This window comes from Hyaena hyaena, unplaced genomic scaffold, assembly GCF_003009895.1.
Source record: "Hyaena hyaena isolate Hyena2069 unplaced genomic scaffold, ASM300989v1 scaffold_558, whole genome shotgun sequence".
NCBI classification, from domain to species: Eukaryota; Metazoa; Chordata; class Mammalia; order Carnivora; family Hyaenidae; genus Hyaena; species Hyaena hyaena.
Window position 1 is genome coordinate 518525 of NW_024081188.1, and position 25883 is coordinate 544407.

The following is a 25883-nucleotide window of genomic DNA, read 5'->3' on the forward strand; positions in this document are numbered from 1 at the left end:
AAAAAAAAAAAAAAAAAAAAAAAAAAAAAAAAAAAAAACCAGTAAGAAAAAAAAAAAAGGAGAGAGAAACCTTTCATTTAAGATAGGAAAGCATTTAAAAACTAGAGTAATATAAAACAGTGGGATACTCGCCCTAGAATAAATAGGTGAATCTAAAAGTAAAAGAAAATAAAGTACAGGAATATACACAAATACATATGGGACTTAATATGTAATAAGAGTGGAATTTTAAATCAGTGGAGAAAAGATGTATTATTCAATAAATGGTGCTGAGGCAACTAGGCAGGCACCTGGGGAAAATGAAGTTGGTTTCACTCTTCTTAACACCAAAATAAATTCTAAACAAATCATTTATATTAATTCTACGAATTTCTATTAAGTCTCAAGGTAGACTTTCAAGGTCTAAGTGTGTAACACAGTCCCTAGAAGCCATATATAAAAAGACTGATAAACATGATTTCAGAAAAATTAAAAATGTTTGCATGTCTATCTGAATGCAGTATATGTGCATTCTAGAACTTACAATTATAACTTGAACATTTTATAATCAATTTCATTGGTTGAAAGCTGAAAACCAAGTTTACAAATAAAAAATCACAAAAAAAAGAAAGAAAAAAGAAAAATCACAAATAAGCCCAAGAGACATTATACTGTTCTTATACAGTCACATCAATGTACATCTATCATTTTTAAATGGCATATTATAAACAGGTGGCCTGGTTTTGCACATAGCAGTGTCCTACCATCCTTTCCCGAAGGCATTAAATATACTTTTAAACAAAACAAAACAATGTCTCTAAGAAATGATGATAAATTGATGAAACTGGATGACTGGTACATGGGGATACATTATACTACCCTGTCTACCTTTTTAAATGCTTGAAGATTTTCATATAAAAAAGTCAGGGGCACCTGATTGGCTCAGTCAGTAGAACATGTGACTCTTGATCTCAGGGTTGTTAAGTCTGAGCCCCATGTTGGGTGTAAAGATTACTAGGAAATAAAATCTTAAAAAAAAAAAAAAAAAAAAAAAAAAGAAAGAAATTCAATCAAAAAAGTCTGCAAGGGGAAAAAACTCAAAAAGTAGAGTCAAAAGACACAGTGGGAAAAAATATTTGCAATTCATTCATGGACATACATAACAGAGTTCCTCTGAATCTGTAGGAAAAAGATCAACAATGCAACTGAAAAGTGGTTAAAGAATACAGAGTCATTTCACTGCGAAAGGAATACAAATGGTCCCTAAGCATATGAAAGACGTTCAACCCTACTTGTAATAAGAGAAACAAAAACCCTTCTGGGATACTATCTTCTACCTATGAGATATAGAAGGATACACTGCCTCTGTTGTCTGCTATCATCTAAGGACAATTGGTCTTCAACTGTCCCACTGAGAATATAGATTCTAAATTTACTTTTCCAAAGTGTAGCTACATAGTGAGATAAATTATGAGGACTAGTAGAAATAAAAACAAGAAGATGCTAAGAAACCTTTAACGTAGTGGCTGGTGATCAAATCTGCATAGTGTCTTCAGGCTTCCCTGAGGTAGTAATGATGGAGTTAATAAGTGTGTATGTCCGGCAAGGCAATGTTTCATAAGATATAATGAAAGAAATGCCCTGGGATTTGAGGAAGTATGGTGCATTCAAGAACCTGAAAGATGGCCAATATAGTTAGAGAGTAAGGGAGAGACCAGCACAAGGTGAGACCAGAGACAGAAATGGACCAGACAAATAGAGGGCCTTCAAGGCTCTGGGTTTTCTTCCTAAGAGCAATGGACAGCTTTAAGCATTATGATCCTGGTAGTGATGATATTACTATGATTATTTTACACAATAGGAAACTCATTCAGAGATGACCTATCTTGACTTGGGTCCTATAGCTGTTAAATAGTAGAGCCAGGATCCAGATCTACAGGATACTTTTGGCCTTATTTTTAGCCAATGACTCAGAGCTGGGAATGGGTTTCCTGATAAATCAGTTTCACCTAGAACTGGTTGAAAGTGATTATCTAAAACCAGTTTTAGCTGGATTATTTATGGTGAAAAGTATTAAAACTATCTTTATGTAAAGAATTTAAAGGAAACAAAAGGATCTGTTGTAACATGGCCATCTTATTTGCTTGATAATTCTATCTTACCTCAGAGGTATAATTTTGACAATCATCTCTTGAAGTGAGTGAACTTTTTTTGGCAGGAGGAACATGGTCACTTTCATCAAGCGTACAATGAAATCTCTTCCTAGTTATAAGATCCAAATTAGCAGGAGGCTTTTCAGAATCCTCTCTTCCCGAATCAGATAAACACATGGCATCCTGACCAACTGAAGTTACTGGAAAACTCATACTGCATAGGAAATGCATACATGTTAAATCAGCAAATTAGAAGTTACTCAGTGAGGTTAAAGGCTGAGCTATCCCAATGACAGCTGCCAAAAACTTTCAAGTAATATACATGGCCAAGGTCACAAAAATGTTATTTTGAGGTCTATCCATACTTAAAAACTCACAACTTTATAAAACTCAGAATTTCTATAATATTGAATTAAATCTAAGGTACAAAAATAATGTTTTGTCTGTAAAGTTAAAATTTCAAACTAAAATCCTCTTCCTTTTTTTAAGTAGGCTTCATGTCTAACACAGAGCCAAATGCAGGGCTTGAACTCACAACCCTGAGATCAAGACCTGAGATGAGATCAAGAGTCAGTGCTTAACTGACTGAACCACCTAGGTGCCCCTAAAATCCCTCTTCTAAATATGAAAGGATTCAACACCTAAAGCTACTTGACAGTTAAGCATCTTAACGAGTGACTGTTAAAATACAACAATCCTATAGAAAAGAATTAAAGTAATAATATTGAAAATATACAAAATGTCATCTCTCTGTACTAGTTTTGCATCTTCTATGTATTTCAGAATTTAAAATATATATGCTTACAAAGTAACCACATCTTTAACAGATGGCATTTTATAACCCAAATTGCTAAATTTTTTTCAGCTTCCAAAATACTTAAGATACCAAACAAGTTTCATACAAAAGTATTACACATTTATATGGCAGCTTTATCAGATATAAAATCAATGATATCTTCTTTAACTTATCATATTATTAGTAAATAAGATCTTCAGGACAAATATAAATAATGTTGATGAATGGCTTATTCAGTTAATACTATTCAAGTAATAAAGCACCTTTCCTCCCCACAAAAATAGTTTAGCTTCTGGGTGATGTACGGAAGTGTTGAATCACTACACACCTGAAACTAAAATTATATTGTATGTTAAATTACAGGAATTTACATAAAAACTTTAAAAAAATAGTTCAACTCATTCATTACCTCATGTCATTCCTTTCTTCTGTATTCACGGACTTGATCAATATGGGCGCTGGCAGTAAAGGATTTGGCATTAACTGGGCAGTGGTATTGGTAAATTCTTCTATGGCATTGGTTGGGATTTCCACCAGAGTTAAAATGAATGCTTGTTCATCCTCACCTTCTTGACGTACGTTAGCAACTAGATTCACTATCAAAGTTTAAAAGTTAGTAATAAAAAGCTGAACCATGAAACAACAGAAAATCATTAATTTATTATATTTCTAAAAAGTCCTAAGATAACTTATACTCAGGAATAAAAAGTAAATTACATCCACAAAAATAAAAAATAATTTCATAAAGGATAAAGATGGTTGGTTCACTATAGAGGAGATTTATAATTCTGAATTAAAAAAACGTACACATAAAATACTTCAAGTTTTTGGGACACATGGGTAGCTCAGTTGGTTGAGCATCTGACTTCAGCTCTGGTCATGATCTCATAGTTTATCAGACTAGCTATTGTCGGCACAGAGCCCACCTCAGATCCTCTGTCTTCCTCTCTCTCTGCCCTTCGCCAATCATGCTCTCTCTCTCAAAAATAAATAAACCATTAAAAAAATACTTCATAATAAAAGGCCATTGCAGACTTAAAACCTGTTTTGGTTTTTTCACAGTCAAATGGGGGTAGGGAAGTAAAAGCCATACTATTCAGTTTGATGATACTTTATCACAGTGGATGATCATACCTGTTAAGTCTTGAGAACTGACTGCAGTCTCTTGTTGGACTTCTGGCATACTAGTTGGTGTACACTGAAAAAGAAATTTAATTAAATGCAAGAATGAGATCAACCAAATTTTAGTTTTAAAAAGTTTTCCAGATAATTGGATATAGGAAGAGTGATCCTCTTCAAAATTCAACTTTTTAACCCTATCTAATTTTCCAAATGTTTTGAAACTTTTAGTGGTACCAATAACTTTTGATTCCTTTAAATAAACATATATATAAAAATAAATAAATAAACATATACATACACAAAGGAATTCCAACTAAATTGTTAAGTATGTGAATTCCATGAAATTATTTTTGAAGTAACAGGAAAGAGAGATTCAAACCCTTCAACTTTCTCTCTTTCCCCATTATAGCACCCAGTGTACTATTAGTAGTTAACATCTGAATGGAAGTAAAATGTCTCCTTGCCTCCAACATGGCTCCGTTCAATCTGTTTTCCACAAAACTGCCAACAATGCCATCTCTAAAATTCAATTCTTACTATAATTCTCTCCTGCTTAAAATCTTAAAACTTACATTTTGTAACCAACAATGTCAATAAGTGATTCAGGAAAGCATCAATCGATACTAACACTACGAGGTAGAAGGCTGCTGGGTATCATATGATAAATTACTAACTAACACAATGTGGAAAAGATGCTGTTATATGGAGAAGTCTGGCAGGCACCATCCTAGCCAAGTAATTAGTCAACATCATCAATAATGGGACAAACTGACATTACACGTCTAATGAAGTGATACAAAAGGAAGAACACAACATCACCTACGTAATAACCATACCAAAAAATGTTTTTGGTTTTTTTTTTTTTTTTCATACCAAAAAATGTTTAACCTGAATTCTAATAATGGGGAACAACAACAAAAATCCAGATTGTGAATTAGCCTGGAATGTCAAGTTCACAAAAGAGGAAAAAGGGCAGAACTACTCTAGACTAAAAGAGAATAAGGAGGGGTAGCTGGGTGGCTCAGTTAAGCATCTGACTCTTGATTTCAGCACAAGTCATGATCTCATGGTTATAAGATCGAGCCCTGCGTCAGACTCTGCGCTCACAGTGCAGAGACTGCTTGGGATTCTCTTTCTTCCTTTCCTCTGTCCCTCCTGCACATGCATACACAGGTGTACATTCCCTCTCTCTCTCTCTCTCTCTCTCTCTGTCTCTCTCTCTCTGAAAAAAACAAAAAAGGATAAGGGGAGGGGCTCCTGGGAGGCTTAGTCAGTTAAGCGTACTCTAATTCTCAGTTTCAGCTCAGGTCATGATCTCAGAGTTTATGGGATCAAGCCCCTTGTTTGGCTCTATGTGCACTGACAGCAAGAAGCCTACTTGGAATTCTGTCTCCCTCTCTCTCTCTGCCCCTTCCCTGCTCTGTCTCTCAAAATAAACATTGAAAGAGAGAGAAAATAAGGAGAATGACAACTAAATGCAATGTGAGAGCCTTGACTGGAACTATGTACTACATATTATTATTAAATCAATGTTAGTATGGTAATATGGAGTATGACAACAGTATTATCATTTCTCTATTAAGAAACACCCTTGTTCATACCAGATATAAGCTGATGTATTTATGCGTGAGTCTCTTGTCTGCAACTTTCAAATGGTTCAGTTTTTAAAAATATCTATCTATAAAGATGGAGAGCAAGACAGAGAGAAAGCAAATGAAGCAAAATGTTAATAATTAATGAATCTAAGTAAAAAGTATACGAGAACTCTATGTAAGACCTTTGCAACTTTTCAAAAAGCTTGAAATTATTTCAGTGGGGCGCCTGGGTGGCTTAGTTGGTTAAGCGTCCGACTTTCGCTTAGGTCATGATCTCGCGGTTCGTGGGTTCGAGCCCCGCATCGGGCTCTGTGCTCACTGCCAGCTCAGAGCCTGGAGCCTATTTCAGAGTCTGTATCTCCCTCTCTCTCTGACCCTCCCATGCTCATGCTGTCTCTCTCTCTCCTAGAAATAAATAAATAATAAAAATTAAAATTAAAAAAAAGAAAGAAATTATTTCAAAATAAAAAGTAAAAATAAACATGTTGGGGGTAGGTAAAATCCCCCTAACTTTGGATAAGGTCCAAACTCCTTAGCAAGTCATAAACATTCCTTTTTGTGACTGCTCCCAGGTTGCCTACCTCACTCTAAGTACTTCTTCATTTATATTCCACTCATAACTAATTTTAGTCCCTGAATATGATATGCTGTTTCATACTTGTTCTTTATACATGTTCCTCTCCCTTTAAATGGCTAATTCATACTTGTTCTTCTAAATCAAAGATTCTTTTTTTTTTTTTTTAAAGTTTATTTATTTGTTTTGAGAGGGAGTGTGGAGAGATAATCCCAAGCAGGTTCTGCACTATCAGCATGAAGCCCAATGTGGGGCTTGAACTCACAAACCATGAGATCATGACCTGAGCTGAAATCAAGAGTTGGACACTTAACCAACTGAGCCATCCACATGGACTCTTTCAGTCCTGGCTACACATTAGAATAACCTGAGAACCTTTAACAACAACAAAACAAAATCTTGCAAATGCCTACATCCTATTTCCAAATACTGATTTTACTGGACTGGGATGAAGACCACTCCTTCAAGAGTCTTGTGCAACTTGCTTTCCTAGCACCCATCAGAGCTTAAGCATTCACTCACAGCTTGTATGTCTCCTAACTGTCTCTCCAATACCTCACACAGCACTGAACATATAGTAATAACATCTCAAAAAATCACCTGCAATGTATTTCTCAGATTCAGTGGCCAGCAAACAAGAGGTAAATAGTCTGTATACAAAAGACTTCCTTTTTCCAAACTTTTATGGAAAAGGTATATATTTGCTGTTTTATCTATGTTCCAAAGACTAAAAACACACTCAATAAACATTTTATCACAATACATTCTTGCAAAGGCAGAACTACAGGGAAAGAAAACAGATCAGTGATCGCCAAGTAGAAGGGTGACAAAAGGGGGTGACTAAAAAGGGCCCTGGGGAATTTGGACGATGATGCCAACTGTTCACGTGTTGCTACATATGTTTGTCAAAACTTGTACAAGTGCCCATAAAAGGGTGTAGGTTATTCTATATAAATTATACCTTAATTTTTTTTAAGTGAGGAATACACACCCAGCCACCCCATGTTCTATTTTACATTCTTTTACCTCTGACACATGAAGTGTAAGCACACTGTCTCCATTAGCATCCTCTCTCTCGGGCTCTTTGATAGGACTCTCACTGAGACCCATATCTGAACCAAGTGTATGGGGCTCTGTCTCAGAGCAAACAGTTGGATCAAGTGAAAATATCTGAACCTTCTGAGATTCCTCTTCTTGATCATCATTTCTGAAAGAGAAATTAGTATATATTAGAGCTTCAGAGTATGTATTAGAGTTTTGTATGTGAAACCAAGTAGTCAACCACAAAGTAATGTTTAGAGCTAAGTGAGTCTAAGATTATTTAATGGTGTCCAAATTTTTAAAATACATTTAATGCAACAGAACCCCCTTTTGCCAAATTCTTAGAGGTAATGACTACAGTTGGTAAAGAATATACATAAAACTCGACAATCTCCTCTCTCTTACCTTACAGTTAGGTTTGCTTCTTGAGAAATAGTCATCTCTTCAATACCATTTTCACATGCCAATATGCTCTGCTCCTTATTCACTGCTGTTGTAAGTGATCCAAATTTTTTATCTTGTAATTCCTCCATTGCTTCAGAACCATTTTTCTCAGTTTCTTAAACAAAAAACACACTTAAGATACAGTCCAAAATAGTACAGCTAAAACCTCCCCATTAGAAATATGTTCTCTTCTCAAATACAGATCAGTATATAGCAACTCTTCCAAATTTCTCTTAATCCAAAAATGAAGCTTATGTCAAGAGTAGTCCTGGCCAATGAGATTTTTTAAATGGAGGATTAACGTATCCTACACTGCAGATTTTTCACTCGTGGTTGCCATAGCAAATTTATGTCTACTCTATGATGACAGCAATATAATTACAAACCCATATACCAAAGAAGTTTAGAGGCGGGTACATATGAGGTCTAGTTCCACCTGGGGAGGGAGCTGTTGCAAAACGAAGAAAATGGCATCTATATAAGAGTTACATTCAAATCCCTATCAAAATACCAACAGCATTTTTCATAAAACTAGATCAAATAATACTAAAATTTCTATGGAATCACAAGACTGTGAATAGTCAAAGCAATCCTGAGAAAGAGACAAAGATACATAATCCCAGATTTCAAGATATACTACAAAGCTGTAATAATCAAAACAGTATGGTCTGGCCCACACATACACAAAATAGAAAAATGGAAGGGAATAGAGGGTCTAAAAATAAATCCACATTTATACGGTCAATTAATTTCTGACAAAGGAGGCAAGAATATACAATGGGGAAAAGACAGTCTCTTCAATAAATGTTACTGGGAAAACTGGACAGCAGCATACAAAAGAATCAAACTGGACCACTTTCTACTATACACAAAAATAAAATCAAAATGGATTAAAGATATAAATGTGAGACCTAAAACAATAAAAATCCTAGAAGAAAACACAAGCAATAATCTCTGACATCAGCTACACCAAAGGTTTTCTAGATATGTCTCCTAAGGTAAGGGAAACAAAAGCACAAAAAAAAAAAAAAAAAAAAAAACCTACTGGGAGTATATCCAAACAAAACAAAACTTTACACAGCAAAAGAAACCATTAACAAAATGAAAAGGCAACCTATTGGAGCACCTGGGTGTCTCGGTTGAGCATCCAACTTCAGCTCAGGTCATGATCTCACAGTTTGTGAGTTGCATGGTGGAGCATACAATTCAATCTCGGGAGTTTTCAGTTTGAGTCTCACTCTGGGTACAGAGGGTGCTTAAAAATAACATCTTTAGGGGCGCCTGGGGAGCTCATCCAACTTCGGCTCAGGTCATGATCTTGCAGTTCTTGAGTTCGAGCCCTGCGTCAGGCTCTGTACTGACAGCTCAGAGCCTGGAGCCTGCTTTGGATTCTGTATCTCCCTCTCTCTGCTCCTCCCCAGCTTGTGCTCTCTCTCTCTCTCTCAAAAATAAGTAAACATTAAAAAAAAATTTTTTTAAAGAAAGAAAAGGCAACCTACTGATAAGAAAATATTTGTACAAGATATATCTGATAAAGGGTTCATAATCAAAATATATAAAGAACTTACACAACTCAACACCAAAAAAAATGGAACAACCTGATTAAAAAGGGGGCGCAGACCTGCCTAGACATTCTTCCAAAGACATACAGATGGACAACAGACACATGAAAAGATGCTCAACACCACTAATCATCAGGGAAATGCAAATCAAAATCACAATGAGGTATCTCCTTACACCTATCAGAATTGCTAAAATCCAAAAGACAAGAAATAATAAGTGTTGATGAGGATGTAGAGAAAAAGGAACCTTTGTGCACTAGTGGAAATGTAAATTGGTACAGGCACAATGGAAAATAGTATGGACGTTCCTCTAAAAATTAAATTTAGAATTACCATATGATTCAATAAATTTCATTAGCAGGTATCCACACAAAGAAAATGAAAACACTAATTCAAAGGATATGTGCAGCAACTCTACGTTTACTGCAGCATTGTTTACAATAGCCAAGATATGGAAGTAAACTAAGTTCCCATCAACACATGAATGGAGAAGGAAGATGTGGTATACATACACAATGGGATATTAATTACACAGCCATTAAACGGATGAGACTGGGCCATCTGCGACAACATGGAAAGACCTAGAAGGTATTATGCTAAGTGAAATAAGTCAGACTGAGAGAGACAAACACCATACGATTTCGCTCATTTATGGAGTCTTAAAGAAGCAACTGAATAAACAAAGAGCATAGTCAGACCTATAAATACCAGTACAAACTGACGCCAGAGGGGAGAAGGTAGGTGGGCAAAGTGGGTGAAAGGGAGTGGGAGATACAGGCTTCCAATTATGGAATGAATAAATCATGGGAATAGAAGGCACAGCATAAGGAATATAATCAGTGGTATTGTACTTGCACTATACGGTGAGAGATGGTAGGTAAACTTCTGGAGAGCACAGCACAATGCACAAACTTGAATCACTATGTAGCACACCTGGAACTAATGTATGTGTGTCAACCACAGTCAATAAATTTTTAGGAGAGCCTGGGTGGCTCAGTCAGTTAAGCGTCTGGCTTCGGCTCAAGTCATGATCTCACAGTTCACAAGTTCAAGCCCCATGTCAGTCTTTGCACTCATAGGGTGGAGCCTGCTTGGGATTCTGTGTCTCCCTCTCTCTCTGCCCCTCTCCTGCTCACATCCTCTCTCAAAAATAAACATTTAAAAAATGTTTAAACAAATAAAACATTAAAATTTTTTTAAATAAAAATAAATAAGGTAACTTCACCCTGCATACTGAAATAGCTTCTGGGTATTTCTGAACCCAGAATAAGTAATGAATTAACTAACTGAACCATAAGCATTACTGGTTGAAAGGAAATACCAAACACCAGGAACCCCCAAACAGGGAAAAGATGTTGCTAACTATCCAGATCTTCTACCCATAGGATTTGATACAATCTAGACAGCCTACCACATACATGCACTGCTTTTCCTGCTCTCACTGGCACCTGAAGGGGTTGGGTCCTTCATAGGGAGGGAAGGTGGAAAAGGAAGTGGGAGTAGGATTCAACATGTATATCGCAAAGTAGTGAGCCATTGAAAAAATAAGAGAGAGCCCGAGGTGATCGTATAGACAGATATTTTTCAATATACTAATCTTTAAAAAGAATGTTACCGTAAAAAGAACTATTAATAATAAAAAGACAAATATCCCCTGGGGCACCTGGGTGGCTCAGTCAGTTAAGCATCTGACTTCGGCTTGGGTCATGATCTCATTTTGTGAGTTCGAGACCCGCACCTTGCTCTCCACTCTCAGAGCACAGCCTATTTCAGATCCTCTGTCTCTTTCTATATATATATATATGTATATATATATATGCCCCTCCCCTGCTTGCATTCTCTCTCTCTCTCTTTCTCAAAAAATAAAGATTTTAAAAAAACAAATATCCCAACTTAAAAATGAGTACAGGAGCACGTGGGTGGCTCAGTCAGTTGAGCGTCCAGCTTAGGCTCAGGTCATGATCTCACGGTTCGTGGGTTCGAGCCCCCCATTGGGCTCTGTGCTGACAGCTAGCTCAGAGTCTGGAGCCTGTCTTCGGATTCTGTGTCTCTCTGTCTCTCTCACCCTCCCCTGCTCATGCCGTCTCTATCTCTCTCTCAAAAATAAATTTTAAAAAAACATTTAAAAAAATTAAAAATGAGGACAGATCTGAACAGATATGTCTCCAAAAAGGATATATAAATAAGCACATGAAAAGATAATCACTGGTCATCAGGGAAATACAAATCAAAACTTATAATGAGATACTACTTCATGCTGACTAAAATATCTAATAATTAAAGGGTCTGAGAGAATAGAGAGAAAGAAACCCTCAAAGAATGTTGGTGAAAATACAAAATGTTAGGGTGCCTGGCTGGCTCAGTCAGTAGAGCATGTGAGTCTTAAGTCTCAGGAGTTACAAGTTCAAGCCTCATGTTGGGTATAGAGATTACTTAAAAATAAAGCAAAAAATCTAAAATAAGCAAAAAATTACAAAATGCTGCTACCACTATTGAAACAGTTTGGCAATTTCTCAAAAGGTTAAACATATGATCCAGCAATTCCACTTGATGTATATCCAAGAGAAATGAAAAAATATATCCACAAAAACGTATACATGAATGTTCTTAGTAGCGTTACTTATGAGAGCCAAAAATAGAAAACACAAATGCCCAACAGATGAATGGAAAAACAAAATGTAGTATAGCTATACAATGGAATATTTGAGAAGATAAAGAAATTAAGTATTTGACACATACTACAACACAGATGAACCTTGACAACATGCTAAATAAAAGACATCAGACACTAAAGACCACTTATGTGATTCTACTCATACAAAACATCAAAAATAGGCAAATCTACAGAGACAGAAAAAGATTAGTGACTGCCTAGAACTTGGGGAAATGGGAGTGTCTGCTAGTGTTGATGGTTACCTAACTTGGTGAATATACTAAAACCACTGAACTCTATGTACCTTTGAAATGGTTTAACTGTAGTATACAGAATGATCTCAGTAAAACTGTTTTTCTCTAAGTGCTGAACAGTAGATATAATATAGTATGCTAATATTTTTGCTCTTTCTAAAGGGAATGCAGTTATTTATATACATATACACATATACATACGTGGATGCACATATGTACACACATAAGACCCACATTTAGATGCTTAGTGTATAATACACTTCCAGAAGTCTACAAATGTAATGGCAGTTTATCATTAGTAGTGAGATTGGGGGACTGGGAACCACGGAGGAAGTTTTTTAAATTTTATACCTTAGAGACAATGTCTTATTTTTTGTCATATGCATGTATATCTTCCCAAAAAATATTTGAATATTCCATGTGCACACGTACAAAAAAGTCGAATCAAATACATACAGTTGACCCCGGAATAACAGTTGACCCTTGGGGTACAAACCTCCCATGCAGTCAAAAATGCACATATTAATTTCTGACTTCCAAAAAACCTAACTGTCTACTGTTGATGAGATGCTTTATTGTTAACATTAACAGTTGATTAACGTATTTTGTATCTGTAGTACATACTATATTCTTATAATAAAGCCAGAATATAATATTAAGAAAATCACAAGGAAGAGAAAATACATTTATGGTATTATACTGTTTATCAAAAAAATCCACGTATAGTAGACCCATGCAGTTCAAACCCATGTTATTAAGGGTCAAGTGTAGAGCAAAATGATAATAATTACCGAAACTAGTTGATGGGTTTATTGGTATTTATGTGCATAGGTCATTCTCCTTTTTAAAACTTTTTAGTAGTAAATTAAAATAATTTTAACAATATTCCATTTTAAATGTTAATGCAATTTCTCATGTAAAAGTAATTTTGTAGCTGTTTAAGGGATTTTCCATTTTAAATGTTAATGCAATTTCTCATGTAAAAGTAATTTTGTAGCTGTTTAAGGGAACAAAACTTACCTCTTTGACTTTCTACTACTTGTCCTTGGTTGACAAACAAATTGGGAACTTCCTGATGAACACCAAACCTGTTAGTCCTTAAAGTCTTAAGATTTGGCTTCGGCTTGGCAAATCTACTTCTCATTCTCAAATTATTGGTCACTTCAGAGGTTGTATTCCTAGAAAAAGAAAGAATGGGAAGAGAGAAATTCATCAACTGTGTTAGAATTAGCTCTCTCACCTTCTTCACTACTCTAATATAGTGCCACAATCTCTGTTAAGTATTCATTTTTTAATGCTAAAATTACATGGTGGTAACTTTACTGAAAGTCTGGAGAAGGAAAGAGAATCTGTATCATGTCTGTAAAACAGAATATATTTACATAAAACTATCTCATTAAAGCTTCAAAGATGCACATACTGCATTAACTTTAATATGCAAGCCATTAGGAGCACCTGGCTGGCTCAATCAGTAGAGCGTGTGGCTCTTGATCTCAGGTGCAGTTCAAGCCCCACATTGGGTGTGGAGCCTACTTAAAATAAATAAATAAATAAAAATATTCAAACCATTAAACTAAAATTAAACCAGCCAATCCTCACTTTAAAGGCTGAGAAATTAGCAGTGAAATTTACAAATTACACAAGATTACTCAAAAGCTATTATAAATTGATAGTTGGTTTAAATATATTTATTAATTGAATACTGTTATAATTCATTTCTTAGTAATTTTAAGAATGTTTGTTTATTTTTGACAGAGAGTGCAAGCAGGGGAGGGACAGAGAGAGATGGGGGACAGAGGATCCAAAGTGGGCTCTCTGCTGACAGCAGAGAGCCTGATGCGGGACTTAAACTCACAAACCATGAGATCATGACCTGAGCTAAAGTCAGGTGCTCAACCAACTGAGCTCCCCAGGCACCCTTATTTTCCAGTAAAACTCAAAAGTTTAATGAAGCAAAATAGGGGCTCCTGGGTGGCTCAGAAGGTTAAGCGTCCAACTCTTGATCTCAGCTCAGGTCTTGATCTCAGGGTCATGAGTTCAAGCCTTGCACCGGGCTCCACACTGGGCATGAAGCCTACTTAAAAAAAAAGAAAAAGAAAAGAAAAAAAAAAAAGGAAAAAAAAATAAAGCAAATTAAACCTGGTTGATATAGCATTTTCCTTTACTTCCTCCACTAAACCAATTTCTTCTTCAGTACTTTGCTCTTCCAATACAATCTTGTTTTCTTCTAATGATGAAGGAGATGTACTACTGACAGGTGAAGAAAGCTCCTGACATTCACGAACAATTTTGTGATTTACATTATCTGGGCTAAAAGGAACACAGCTTTTATCCTTTGAATGAACATCAAGAAGTACACATACTCCTATTACAGAAAAGAACAGAAAATTAAAATTGACCCAATACAAGTAGATGTCCAAAGAAAATTAATCCTTCAACATTAAACAACTACAGCCTTAACAATTCTCATATACTAAAATTTTTGTGCTATTATGAGTAAAAATGAATCTTTTTGTCTTCGGTAACTACATACCCTCAACTAAGTTTCAAGATAGGATCACCTTCATTCACAATTTTAAAAGCCTGTATTTTAGGTTCTAGAGATTTGTGACAGGCTCCAAAGCAATACTCTGTCACTAAGAAAGGAGCCATAGAGGGGTGCCTGGCTGGCTCAGTCAGTAGAGCATGTGACTCTTGATCTGAGGGTTGTGATTTCAAGCCCCACGATGGGTGTACAGTTTACTCAGAAAAAAAGAGAGTGCAAGAGAGAGAGAATGAGCCATGTAAGAAACAGCGAAAAGAGAATTCCTTGATAAATATATAGTTATGGGTCCTGATTAATACATAGTAAAAATGGAAAGCCACTCATTTCCAGACAAAATAATTCACAGGACAATAATTAACATAACTATCCATTTAATGTACTTAAAACAGAAGGTACTTAGAGAGTAAAGACCATACCTTCTCCATTAAGGTCAGCCTAAAATATTAAAAATCTGGGTTGACATTGGCTCAGTCCAAACTAACCAAACAGTCCAAACTAAATTATTTCAATGGCCCTTGATTCTATTGTCAGGTAAATGAGAAGACTATCCAAAGTGGGAGCTCCTCTGCTAAAGAAACATGTATAAAGTGATCAGTAATCAGTGAGCTCAATTAACCAATGTTTATGATGAGAAAGGTAGAGGACTCACTGGACTATTCCAGGAATACAACTTTTTTTAAATAAACCAAATGTACTATCTTGAAATAGTGGCCACTACATCTAAATGGGCTAATGTGGGTGCATCAATGCACACCTATTACTTGTTTCTGGAAAAACAACAAAGTTATGCCAACCTCAAGTGTAAAAGTACTGACTTATTACTCAAATGTGGGTATAATTTCTTAGAAGTTGGATTTTAAAAGGTTTTTTTTCAGTAGGCCTTATCTTTCATTCTTACCATCATTCTGTTCTGTACCAATCTCTGACTGCAACACTAGATCTCCCATTGTAAGTAAAGTTATAGCAGCTTCAGTGCTTCCATCATTGGTACCTTGTGAGAAAATACAACAACATTAAAACAGAAAAATGAATCTGAAAATTTAAGTTTTTTACTCAGAAACATTTTAATTCAGGTGTTTATCCTCTAGTAACAAGTTTCAATACCCTCCATACCACTAACTCCTTACTAGGGTAGTGTTTTGTTACTACAAAAAAAAAATCATTAATTGTTAGCTTTTATTCATTGAAAATGCCTCCCTCGCATTAAATAATACCTTCGAAGAAAATAAACCTGTGCAGATCAGAAGAAATAATACTTCTTTATTAAACATTTAACTCTTAACTCCGTTCATATAGTAGTTATTCTAAGAATCCAAGTTTCTCCTGGAGGTAAAACATTCAACAGTGGAAATTTCTTGTTCAACTACCAGCAAGGACTCATTTACCAACTAATACTAATACTAGGGGTACCTGGGCAGTTCAGTCAGTTAAGCAGCTTCCAAATCTTGATTTTGGCTCAGGTCATGATCTCTCAGTTCGTAAGATCAAGTCGCGTGTCAGGTTCTGTGCTGACAGCGTGGAACCTGCTTGGGATTCTCTCTCTCCCTCTCTCTCTGCCCCTCACTCACTCATACTATCAAAATAAATAAATAAACATTTAAAAAACAAAACAAAACAAAACAAGATTCTCTCTTCCTCTCTCTCTCTGCCCCTCACCCACTTGCACATGCACACTCTTCTGCTGGCTCTCTCTCTCTCTAAAAAAAATTAAATTAAAAAAATTTTTTTAAATTTTAAATCACCCTGCTAGTGTTAGCCAAGTAGTTTCAGCAGTTTCCTTGTTAACAGTTACCTGCTTCATCTTGTGTATGTTCACCTGTGGTCATTTCCTAGAAGACGAAAAGATAAGCAATGCCTTATGTATTTTCCAAAATATATGTTCTGTCTCAAAAAGTACTATGTTTCACAGTTCTTCTATGCTTCTGATTACAAAGGAGTAGAAAGTGTGCTTTCCCTTTATAATTACTCATAACATCTCATCAAGAGAAATAATTTAAAAGCCAAATTCTTTTGTCTCTTGTTCCTTATTTTACTTTTTCCTTTTAACTCTAATCATATTGCATCTACTATGCTTACTTTACTTCTTCACTTTCATAATCTTTCAACTTCAGTAATATTTTCCACTGGTTTTAATCCAATGGAAACTAAAGTCTGATGAGTATCACCAATTTTTTTTAACTAGGTGACTTAAAACTCAATTGAATTTTAATAAATTAAAAAGTTACAAGATCTGGGCACCTGAGTGGCTCAGTCAGTTAAGCATCTGACTCTTTGATTTCTGCTAAGGTCATGTTCTCATGGTTCGTGAGTTCAAGCCCCTTGTTGGGCTCCACACTGTCACATGAAGCTTCTGTCTCCCCTTCTCTCTACCTCTCCCCAAATTTCTCTCTCTCTCTCCCTTTCAAAAGAAATAAACTTAAAAAAAAAAAAAAAGTTACAAGATCTATGTCCAGCGTGGCATCATAAGACTCTGTTGACCCTCTCCCCAGTGAAACTGGTAAAATTTATTAAAAATAAACATTTAAAGCCTCTGGAAATGGTCCTGAGGCCAGTAGAAACATCTTTTTGAACAAACTGATGAAAAGATAACAAAGGTAAGAGCCTGTGGTATTTCAACTAAGACTGCTCTCTCCCTCCTCCTTCTTCCCAGCTCAGTGAACCAGAGACTCCACCTCAGACCTTTGCAGCCAAGAAAATAGGGCCCCTTTTTCCTTGCAAGTCCCACCAGGAAGGCTTTCTTTCTAGGAGGAACAGGACTTTAGCTTTTGACACAAGAATCTGGAGCCAGATTCTTAATAGAAAACAGAAGAATTATCTATTATGAATGGGCACACAAAAAATCCTCAATAAAATACCAGCAAGCCAAATTTAGCAACATAAAACTGCATGACATGGCCAAGTAGGATAAAATTTTTGATTTATCATCCTAAGTTATAACCAACGTAATACATCATATCAGTACAAAACAAAGCAAAAAATCACGTGATCATCTCAATAGATGCAGAAAAAGCATATGACAACTGCCAACACCTTTTCATTGACGCAAACGAGGGAGAGACTGAAACTTCTTCAATTTGATAAAAACCACCAATGAAAAAATCCACAGCTAACATCAAACTTACTGGTGAAAGATGCTTCCCCACCAGGAATGAGACAAAAATATTCACTCTTGCCACTTTTGTTCAACATGTACTGGAGGTTCTAGCAGGGGCAACGAGGCAAGCAACAAAAACAAAAGACGTCCAAATTGACAAGTGCAAACCACATTCTGTTCCTGAGAAAGGTGTGTTGAAGTCCTAATCCCAGTACCATGCATGTAACTTTATTTGGAAAATAAATTGGGAAAAAAAATAGGGCTTTTTCAGATGTAATCAGGCTAACATGGCCCTATCCAATATAACAGGTGTCTTTGTATTGAAGAAGAAGAAATATCGGGACACACATACAGGGAGAGCACCTTGTGGCAACGGAGGCAGAAGTTGGAAATGTGCTGCCACAAGCCAAGCAACGACAAGGACCTCTGGCAATTAGGAGGTCCTCAGAGCTGTCAGAAGCAGGGGTGGTGATTTTGGAATCCTAGCCTCCAGAACTGTGCGAAAATAACTTTCTGTAGTCTTGAGCCACATAGTCAGTGGCATTCTGTTATAGCAGCACTGAGAAACTAATACAGGAAGGGAGAAGATAAACTATTCTATTCACATGTCATGATCTTCTATATAGAAAATCCTAAGGCATCCACTAAAAATCTATTAGAACTAATGAGTTCAGAAAAGCTGCAAAATACAAGACCAACATACAAAAATCAATTGTATTTCTATAAACACTTGCAATAAAAAAACCTGATAGTGAAATTGAGAAAACCATTCCATTTACAACCTCAAATATAACATACTTGAAAATAAATTTAACAAACGAAGCAGAGTTTATACTCTGCAAACTACAAAATGCTGTTGAAAGAAATCAGAGAAGATCTAAGTAAATGGGCAAATATCCACGTTCAAGAATTGGAAAACTCTTAAATGGGACCAGCCCCCCCAAAGTGATACACAGATTCAATGCAACCCCAATCACAATCTTAGATTATGTCAAGTAGAAAATACCAAGTGATTTTAAAATTCATGTGGAATTACAAGAGACCCACAACAGCCAAAACAACCTTAAAAAAAGAATAAAGCAGGATGGCTTGCCCTTCCTAATTCTAAAATGTACCACAAAGCAACTGTAATCAATCGAGCATCACTGGTACAAGGACAGACATGCAGTGGAATAGAACTGAGAATCCAGAATAACATCCACACATCTACAGCCAAATGATTTTTGACAAGAATGTAAGATAATTCAATGAGGAAAGAATGGTCTTTTCAAAGAGTGTGACAACTGTATAGTCATGTGCAAAGAATGAAGGACTCTATCTAACCTCACACCATATATAAAAATTAACTCAAAATGGATTAAAGACTTTAATGTAAAACTACAGTATAACTCTATAAACCTATGAGAAGAAAAACGAGTAAATCTTCAGGATCTTGGCTTTCACAAAGACGTTTTAAATATTACAACAAAAGCATGAGCAACAAAAGAAAAAATAGATAAAATGAACTTCATCACAATTAAAGCTTTTATACATAAAGGGAACCATCAAGAAAATGAAAAGACAGGGGCATATGGGTGGCTCAGTCAGTTGAGCATCTGACTCTGGATTTCGGCTCAGATCATGATCCCAGGGCTGTGTGTGAGATCCAACACTGCACTGGACTCCGCACTGAGCATGGAGCCTGCTTGGAATTTTCTTTCTCTCCCTCTGCCTCTCTCCACTATTCATGCTCTCTAATTAAAATTTAAAAATTAAAAAAACTGAAAACACAACTTATGGAACAGGAGAAACTATTTGCAAATCATATATCTAATAAAAGACTTGTATGGTTACTATTTAAAAATTTCTTACAACTGAATAATAAAATGACAAATAGACCAATAATTTAAAAAATGGTAAAATGTGGGGGCACTTGGGTAGCTCAGTTGGGTAAGTGTCTGACTCTTGATTTCAGCTCAGGTCATGATCTCAAGATTTGTGAGACTGAACCCAGCATCAGGCTCTGCATGATAGTGTGGAGCCTGCTTGGGATTCGCTCTCTCTGCCTCTCTCTCTGTCCTCCTCTGCTAGGACATTGTCTCTGTCTCTGTCTCTCTCTCTCAAAATAAATAAACAGTAAAAAATGTTTTTAATAAATAAATTAATTCCCAGTCTTCATTTGCAGAAACAAGGAAGAGTATCAAACAAAAAGGAACTAAATATATTTCAAATGATTTATATTTAATACAGAATTAATGCAACAGAACTTTAAACTAAGTTTATGAGGATATTAAGAGTGATTCACACACACACACACACAAACCGATGCTTTCTGAGTGAAATATAAAGTCTTTGGATTATTCACCAGTTTGTACTATTCATACTTACAGCTCCCTGCAGGATAGAAATAGGTAAGAATGGCTTATAAACTTAGAGATTTCAAAATAAACTTCTCTTCTTTTGAAAGTAAACAAAGAGTTAAAGACAAAACATATTAGAATGGATGCTTACAATAGATAATGCCTTCAAATTTTCTTCTTGTTTCATTTCCTGAGTAGTCATATCTGTGCTGGGTAGTGGGTGCTCAACAACAGCTATGCATCCTATATCGGGTGCATTCACGGTTATTTCAAGCTGTCAAAATGAAAAGTTTCATTATTTCATTTTGGCATACTACAGTCAGCAAAACAAAACGACTAAAATAAAGTGTTAAAATGAAGAAATAATCCACATTCCTACACAATTAAAAAACAAATATAGCAATTCTTAAAATGATTAACATCAACTTGGCAAAAGGAAAACATTTAAGATTTTTGAGACGTCTGGGGCATCTGGGTGGCTCAGCTGAGTAAGCCTCTGACTCTTGATTTTGGCTCCAGTCATTTTCTCACAGTTTGTGGGATCAAGCCCCGCATCAGGCTCTCGCTGACAGTGTGGAGCCTGTTTGGAATTTTCAACCTCTCTCTCTCCTTCTGTCCCTCTCTCTCTCTGTCCCTCCCCAGCTTGTGCTCTCTCTCAAAAATAAAGTTTTTAAAAAAATAATAAAAGGATTTATCAGGCATTCACCCCTGCATCAAGGCAACTACCCTCTCCCACAACCTTAATAACCATGGCAATGGACATGTAAAAGAATGAATTCATTCACATTCACTCTTTTAAGTCTATTTGGTCAAAGATGCCCATAATCTGGGGACTAAAGGCCTAAGATTTATCTCCTAGACTGTATATAAGACAGTCTGACTTTCAGTCTCTTATTAACAGAGATGAGTATAAAAAAGAATGATTCACAGAAATAGCACAGAGTCTGAAAATCTGCCTTCTCAATATAATTATTATAGTAACATTCTGTGTCTAATTTCTCAGATGCAAATACTACAGAGAAATCTTTGCTAATATCTAAAGGCCTGGGATGAATGAAAAAGTTCAAGTGACTTGAAAAGACAAAATATTTTCTGAAAATTTGGTAATGAATAACAAATGGAAGTACTGTATTTGAAAGTTGGTTCTTTAAAGCACTATAGTTTCGGGGCGCCTGCGTGGCTTAGTTGGTTAAGCGTCCGACTTTCGCTTAGGTCATGATCTCGCGGTTCGTGGGTTCGAGCCCTGCGTCGGGCTCTGTGCTGACTGCCGGCTCAGAGCCTGGAGCCTATTTCAGAGTCTGTGTCACCCTCTCTCTCTGACCCTCCCCTGCTCACGCTGTCTCTCTCTCTCCTAGAAATAAATGAAAATATTAAAAAAAAAAAAAAAAAAGAACCCCATATCCATCAGTCATCACTCTCTTAACCCCTCATCTCCAAATCCCTAAGCCAAACCACTAATCTACTTTCTGTCTCTCTAGATTTCTCCTGAGACATTTCAGATGAATGGGATTATATACATGCGATTCTTTTGCACCTGGTCACTTACTATAACGGGTTCAAGATTTCAAAGTACATACTATAGTATATACCAACATTTTAAATCCCTTTATGAATTAATAATGTACCAATGTATTTCAATGCTTTTTATTTATTTATTAAGCTTATTTTTTTGAGGCAGGGAGAGGCAGAGAGAGAGGGAGAGACAGAGAATCCAAAACAGGTTCCACACTGTTAGTGCAGAACCCAACATGGGGCTCAATCTCACAAACCATGAGATCGTGACCTCAGCCAAAATCAGGAGTCAGAGGCTTAACTGAATAAGCCACCCAGGCGCCCAACTCAATGCCTTTTTTTTTTTTTTTTTTAACTCAATGCTTTTTAAAGGAAACATTTTCTAACACATCAACAAATTTCTCTGCCTTAGTAATGGAACCTGATCTTCAGAAATTATTTTCGGATAAGTCCTGCACTAGCAATGTGCCTTTCAACCAATAAAATCTGCAAAATACAAAACAAATAGCTCAATGAATTCTCATGCAATGTTAACCAGCTGTCCTTGCAAAAAATTAAACTTTCCTTTTGCATTTTCTTCATTTGAACTTAAACTTATATTCACTATCTTCAATTATGAACTTTCGTTATAAGAAAATTCATTTTGTATCATATTTATTTAGTTCCAACCATTCTAACCTATTAACTTTATAACATCTACTATATGATTATTAACAATAAATAAATAAAGGTAGCCGTGGACTTCCATTCATAAATGTGAAATCACAGATTCATAATGCATTAATTCTGGAGTCAACATTACTTGAATTGGTTAGTTTCCTCCTCCTTTCATTATTATCATCACTAGTTTCTCAGTTACCTCCTAATTCTGTTGCAAATGACTCAGAAACTAGCATGAATGCTTACTACAAGAGATGCAAGTATTCTGCTCTTTAAGCAGAGTAAGTTACTTTGAAGTTACAAAGTTAGAACACTAGATCAGGAGGCAAAAAATTAGAAGCTCTTATAATAAAGTAACTTGAAATATTATGTTCCTCCATTTTCTACCCATTAGGATGGCTACTCTACAAAAAACAAAGTATCAGAAGGGCTGGTGAGAATGTGGAGAAATCAAAACCCTTGCACACTACTGACATGAAGGTACAATGATGCAACTGCTATGGAAAACAATATGGCAGTTTTTCAAAATAGTAAAAATCGATGTACAATTTACCATGTAATTCAGTGATTCCACTTCCAGGTATATCCCCAAAAGAATTGAGAACAGAGGTTAGAAGAGGTATCTGTACACCCATGTGCATAGCAGCATTCTTTGCAATAGCCAAAAGGTAGAAGTAACATAACTGTCCACCGAAAGATAAAAAGACTTGAAAAGCAGTACAGATACCTAATGAAATTATCATTCAGTCTTTTAAAAAGAACATTCTGGGGGCCTCTGGGTGGCTCAGTCAGTTGAGCATACGACTTCAGCTCAGGTAATAATCTCACTACTTCTTAAGTTCCAGCCCCACATCAGGCTCTGCACTGACAGGGCAGAGCCTGCTTGGGATTCTCTGTCTCCCTCTCTCTCTGCCTCTCCCCAGCTTGTGCTGTCTCAAAAACTAAAAAAAACAAAACAAAACAAAAAAACAAAAAAACAAAAAAATTTTTTAACCTTTTTAAAAAAAAAAGCATTCTGATACATGTACAACCTGATCAAACTCTAAAAACTTTATACTAAATGAAAAAAGCCAGTCACAACTGTATGATTCCAGTTATGTGAAGCATCTTGAGTCAAGTCATAGAGACAAAAACAGAATGGTGTTTGCCATGAGTGAGAGGGGAGGAGGTAATGCGGAATTACTGTTTAATGGGTACAGGTTTAGTTTTGCATGGCGAAAAAAGCTCTGTGGATGGACGGTGGTGATGGTACAGAACAATATGAATACACTTAATGCCAGTGAACTATATACACTTTAAAATGGCTAAAGTGGTAAATTTTATACATATATCTTACAATTTTTTCATAATTTTATTTTTTTATTTTGAGAGAGAGAGGGAGTGAGTGCAGAGTGGGAGGGACAGGGGGAAGGAGAGAGCAAATCTCAAGCAGGCCCCATACCTAACACAGAGCTTGATGTGGGGCTCAATCTCATGACTATGTGATCACGACCTAAGGCCAAAACCAAGAGTCACATATCTAACCGATTAAGCCACCCATGCATCCTTTACCACAATTTTTAAAAAAAGAAAAGAGAAAAAAAAGAAGTGTCCCTTCTACCTTCTCTACCAACCAGAGCTTAGCCTGAGCCTACCAGAGAGTTAAAACATCTGCCAAAATGAAAAAGAAAAATTAATCAGAAAGTAGATTTAGCAACCTCCACATACAAGTGAAATCAGATTTCTATCAATTATTACACTGACTATATCATGGCAAGGCCTGGATCGCAGAGGTTCAGTAATACAGGAGCCTACTTCTACTGATTCCTTCAAGTATTTACCAGGGCTTAAATGAATTACATATGGCAGAGGTTATTTAGAGAATGAACTGTTCAAATTCTAATAATCACCAAGAAGAAATGATACACTAAAAGAAAAAGATGAGTAAAAAAAAAGTTTCAAAAATTCAAAAAAACCCAAACTACCTCTTCCATCGTTTCCTCGATTTGAGAAGTAACAGGTTCAGGAGATCTGAGACCAATGGGAACAAATACTGGAGCTTTGTTTACTTCTTCTGGAGCAAGATGGTAACTTTCTTCTTCATAATCAGGCTCAAAATCTTCAGCATCATCCTCATCTTCTTCCTGAGAAGCCCGAAGAGTCACCAGCGTGGACTTGGACGCACGAGGTTCCTTCCTAGAGGTCTTACTTCGCATTCGTTTTGATCCACGCCCTCTGGTGACATGTGGTTTCACCTTTCGATGCATTTTCCTCCCACCATGATCCACCTCACACTCAGAAGCAGAAGGGATAGTTGTCCTTCGGTCGAGAGCAATTTTAGAGTAATTTGATTCTTTTAACAGTTGTGCAGGGCTGGATTTATAATCAGAACAACAATAAGTCATTACATGCCCAAGGATAATTTTTCTTAATGTTTTATTTATTTTTGAGAAAGAGAGACAGAGACAGCATGAGCAAGGGAGGGTCAGAGGGACACAGAATCTGAAGATAGGCTCTAGGCTCTGAGCTAGCTGTCAGCACAGAGCCCGACACGAGGCTTGAACCCACAAACTACGAGCTCATGACCTGAGCCGAAGGTGGACGCTTAACTGACTGAGCCACCCAGATGCCCCTGCACAAGGATAATTTTAATGAAAACCAAATTTCAGAATGAAATCCCAGTTCAAGGCATTAAAATGAAAACTCCCACAACCCTTTATGTCAAAAACTTATGCTGTGAAATGAAGAAATTTACTACTAGTTCCTTATTCAGAGTTCATTCTTATTTATCTACCTACAAATTTTTCAGAATAAGTTTTTAATTCTGGATCATTTTTTCCTTGCTATTTAAGAGAAAATGAAATGCAAAACTAGAAATTACTAGAAAAAAATGAGATAAGGAAAATGGTCCAACAAAACAGAATACAGGATCAAAAGTGATACTGGTGTATCCTGTTGGGTAAACAGACTACATAAGAAGAAAAAGAGAAGGCAGAAAATCCAATGGAACAATGTTGTTTTTTAAAACTTAAATTCCTTTCCACTTTCCTTGAAAACTGTAGAACAAAAGTACCCTTCACTTTTGTTTGTGACCCCATTCAAACCAGCACCTTAATTATTTAGGTAACACACACTACTCTTTTATCAGGCTTCTGCTCATGTTTAATATACTCAACATCCAGAAATTTTAAACACAGGAAAGAAAAATCTTCCTAAGGACATCAAAAAAAGAAACTTTAGTAAATAAAAATTTTAAGTAGGGACACCCAGGTGGCTCAGACAGGTGAGCATCCAACTCTTGATTTTGGCTGATGGTCATCGGATCAAGGCCCACATCAGGATCCATGCTGAGTGTGGAGTCTGCTTAAGATTCTCTCCTTCTGACCCTCTACCCTGCTTGTGTGTGCACTCACTCTTTATAAAGTTTCAAAAAGGGGCACGTGGGTGGCTCAGTCGGTTAACCTTCCGACTTTGGCTCAGGTCACGATCTCAGTTTGTGGGTTTGAGCCCCACATCAGGCTCTGTGCTGACAGCTCAGAGCCTGGAGCCTGCTTCAGATTCTGTGTCTTCCTCTCTCTGCC

The 25883-nt window shown here is 36.3% G+C and overlaps 1 protein-coding gene across 4 annotated transcripts in view; it reads right to left on the bottom strand.

The window, feature by feature from the left end:
- The window catches only part of BDP1 (B double prime 1, subunit of RNA polymerase III transcription initiation factor IIIB), a 95363-nt gene that overhangs the window by 18058 nt on the left and 51422 nt on the right, over positions 1-25883 (bottom strand). For 3 of the 4 annotated variants that reach the window (XM_039256067.1, XM_039256066.1, XM_039256065.1), the window contains 11 exons: positions 24288-24675; positions 20303-20425; positions 16511-16547; positions 15617-15709; positions 14313-14538; positions 13194-13351; positions 7666-7819; positions 7246-7426; positions 4063-4126; positions 3338-3524; positions 2142-2346 (listed from right to left, as the gene is read on the bottom strand). In XM_039256067.1, the coding sequence (XP_039111998.1) occupies positions 2142-2346; positions 3338-3524; positions 4063-4126; positions 7246-7426; positions 7666-7819; positions 13194-13351; positions 14313-14538; positions 15617-15709; positions 16511-16547; positions 20303-20425; positions 24288-24675 (1816 nt within the window). The remainder of the gene's footprint in view (positions 1-2141; positions 2347-3337; positions 3525-4062; positions 4127-7245; positions 7427-7665; positions 7820-13193; positions 13352-14312; positions 14539-15616; positions 15710-16510; positions 16548-20302; positions 20426-24287; positions 24676-25883) is intronic. The other variant, XM_039256068.1, reaches the window with a different exon arrangement.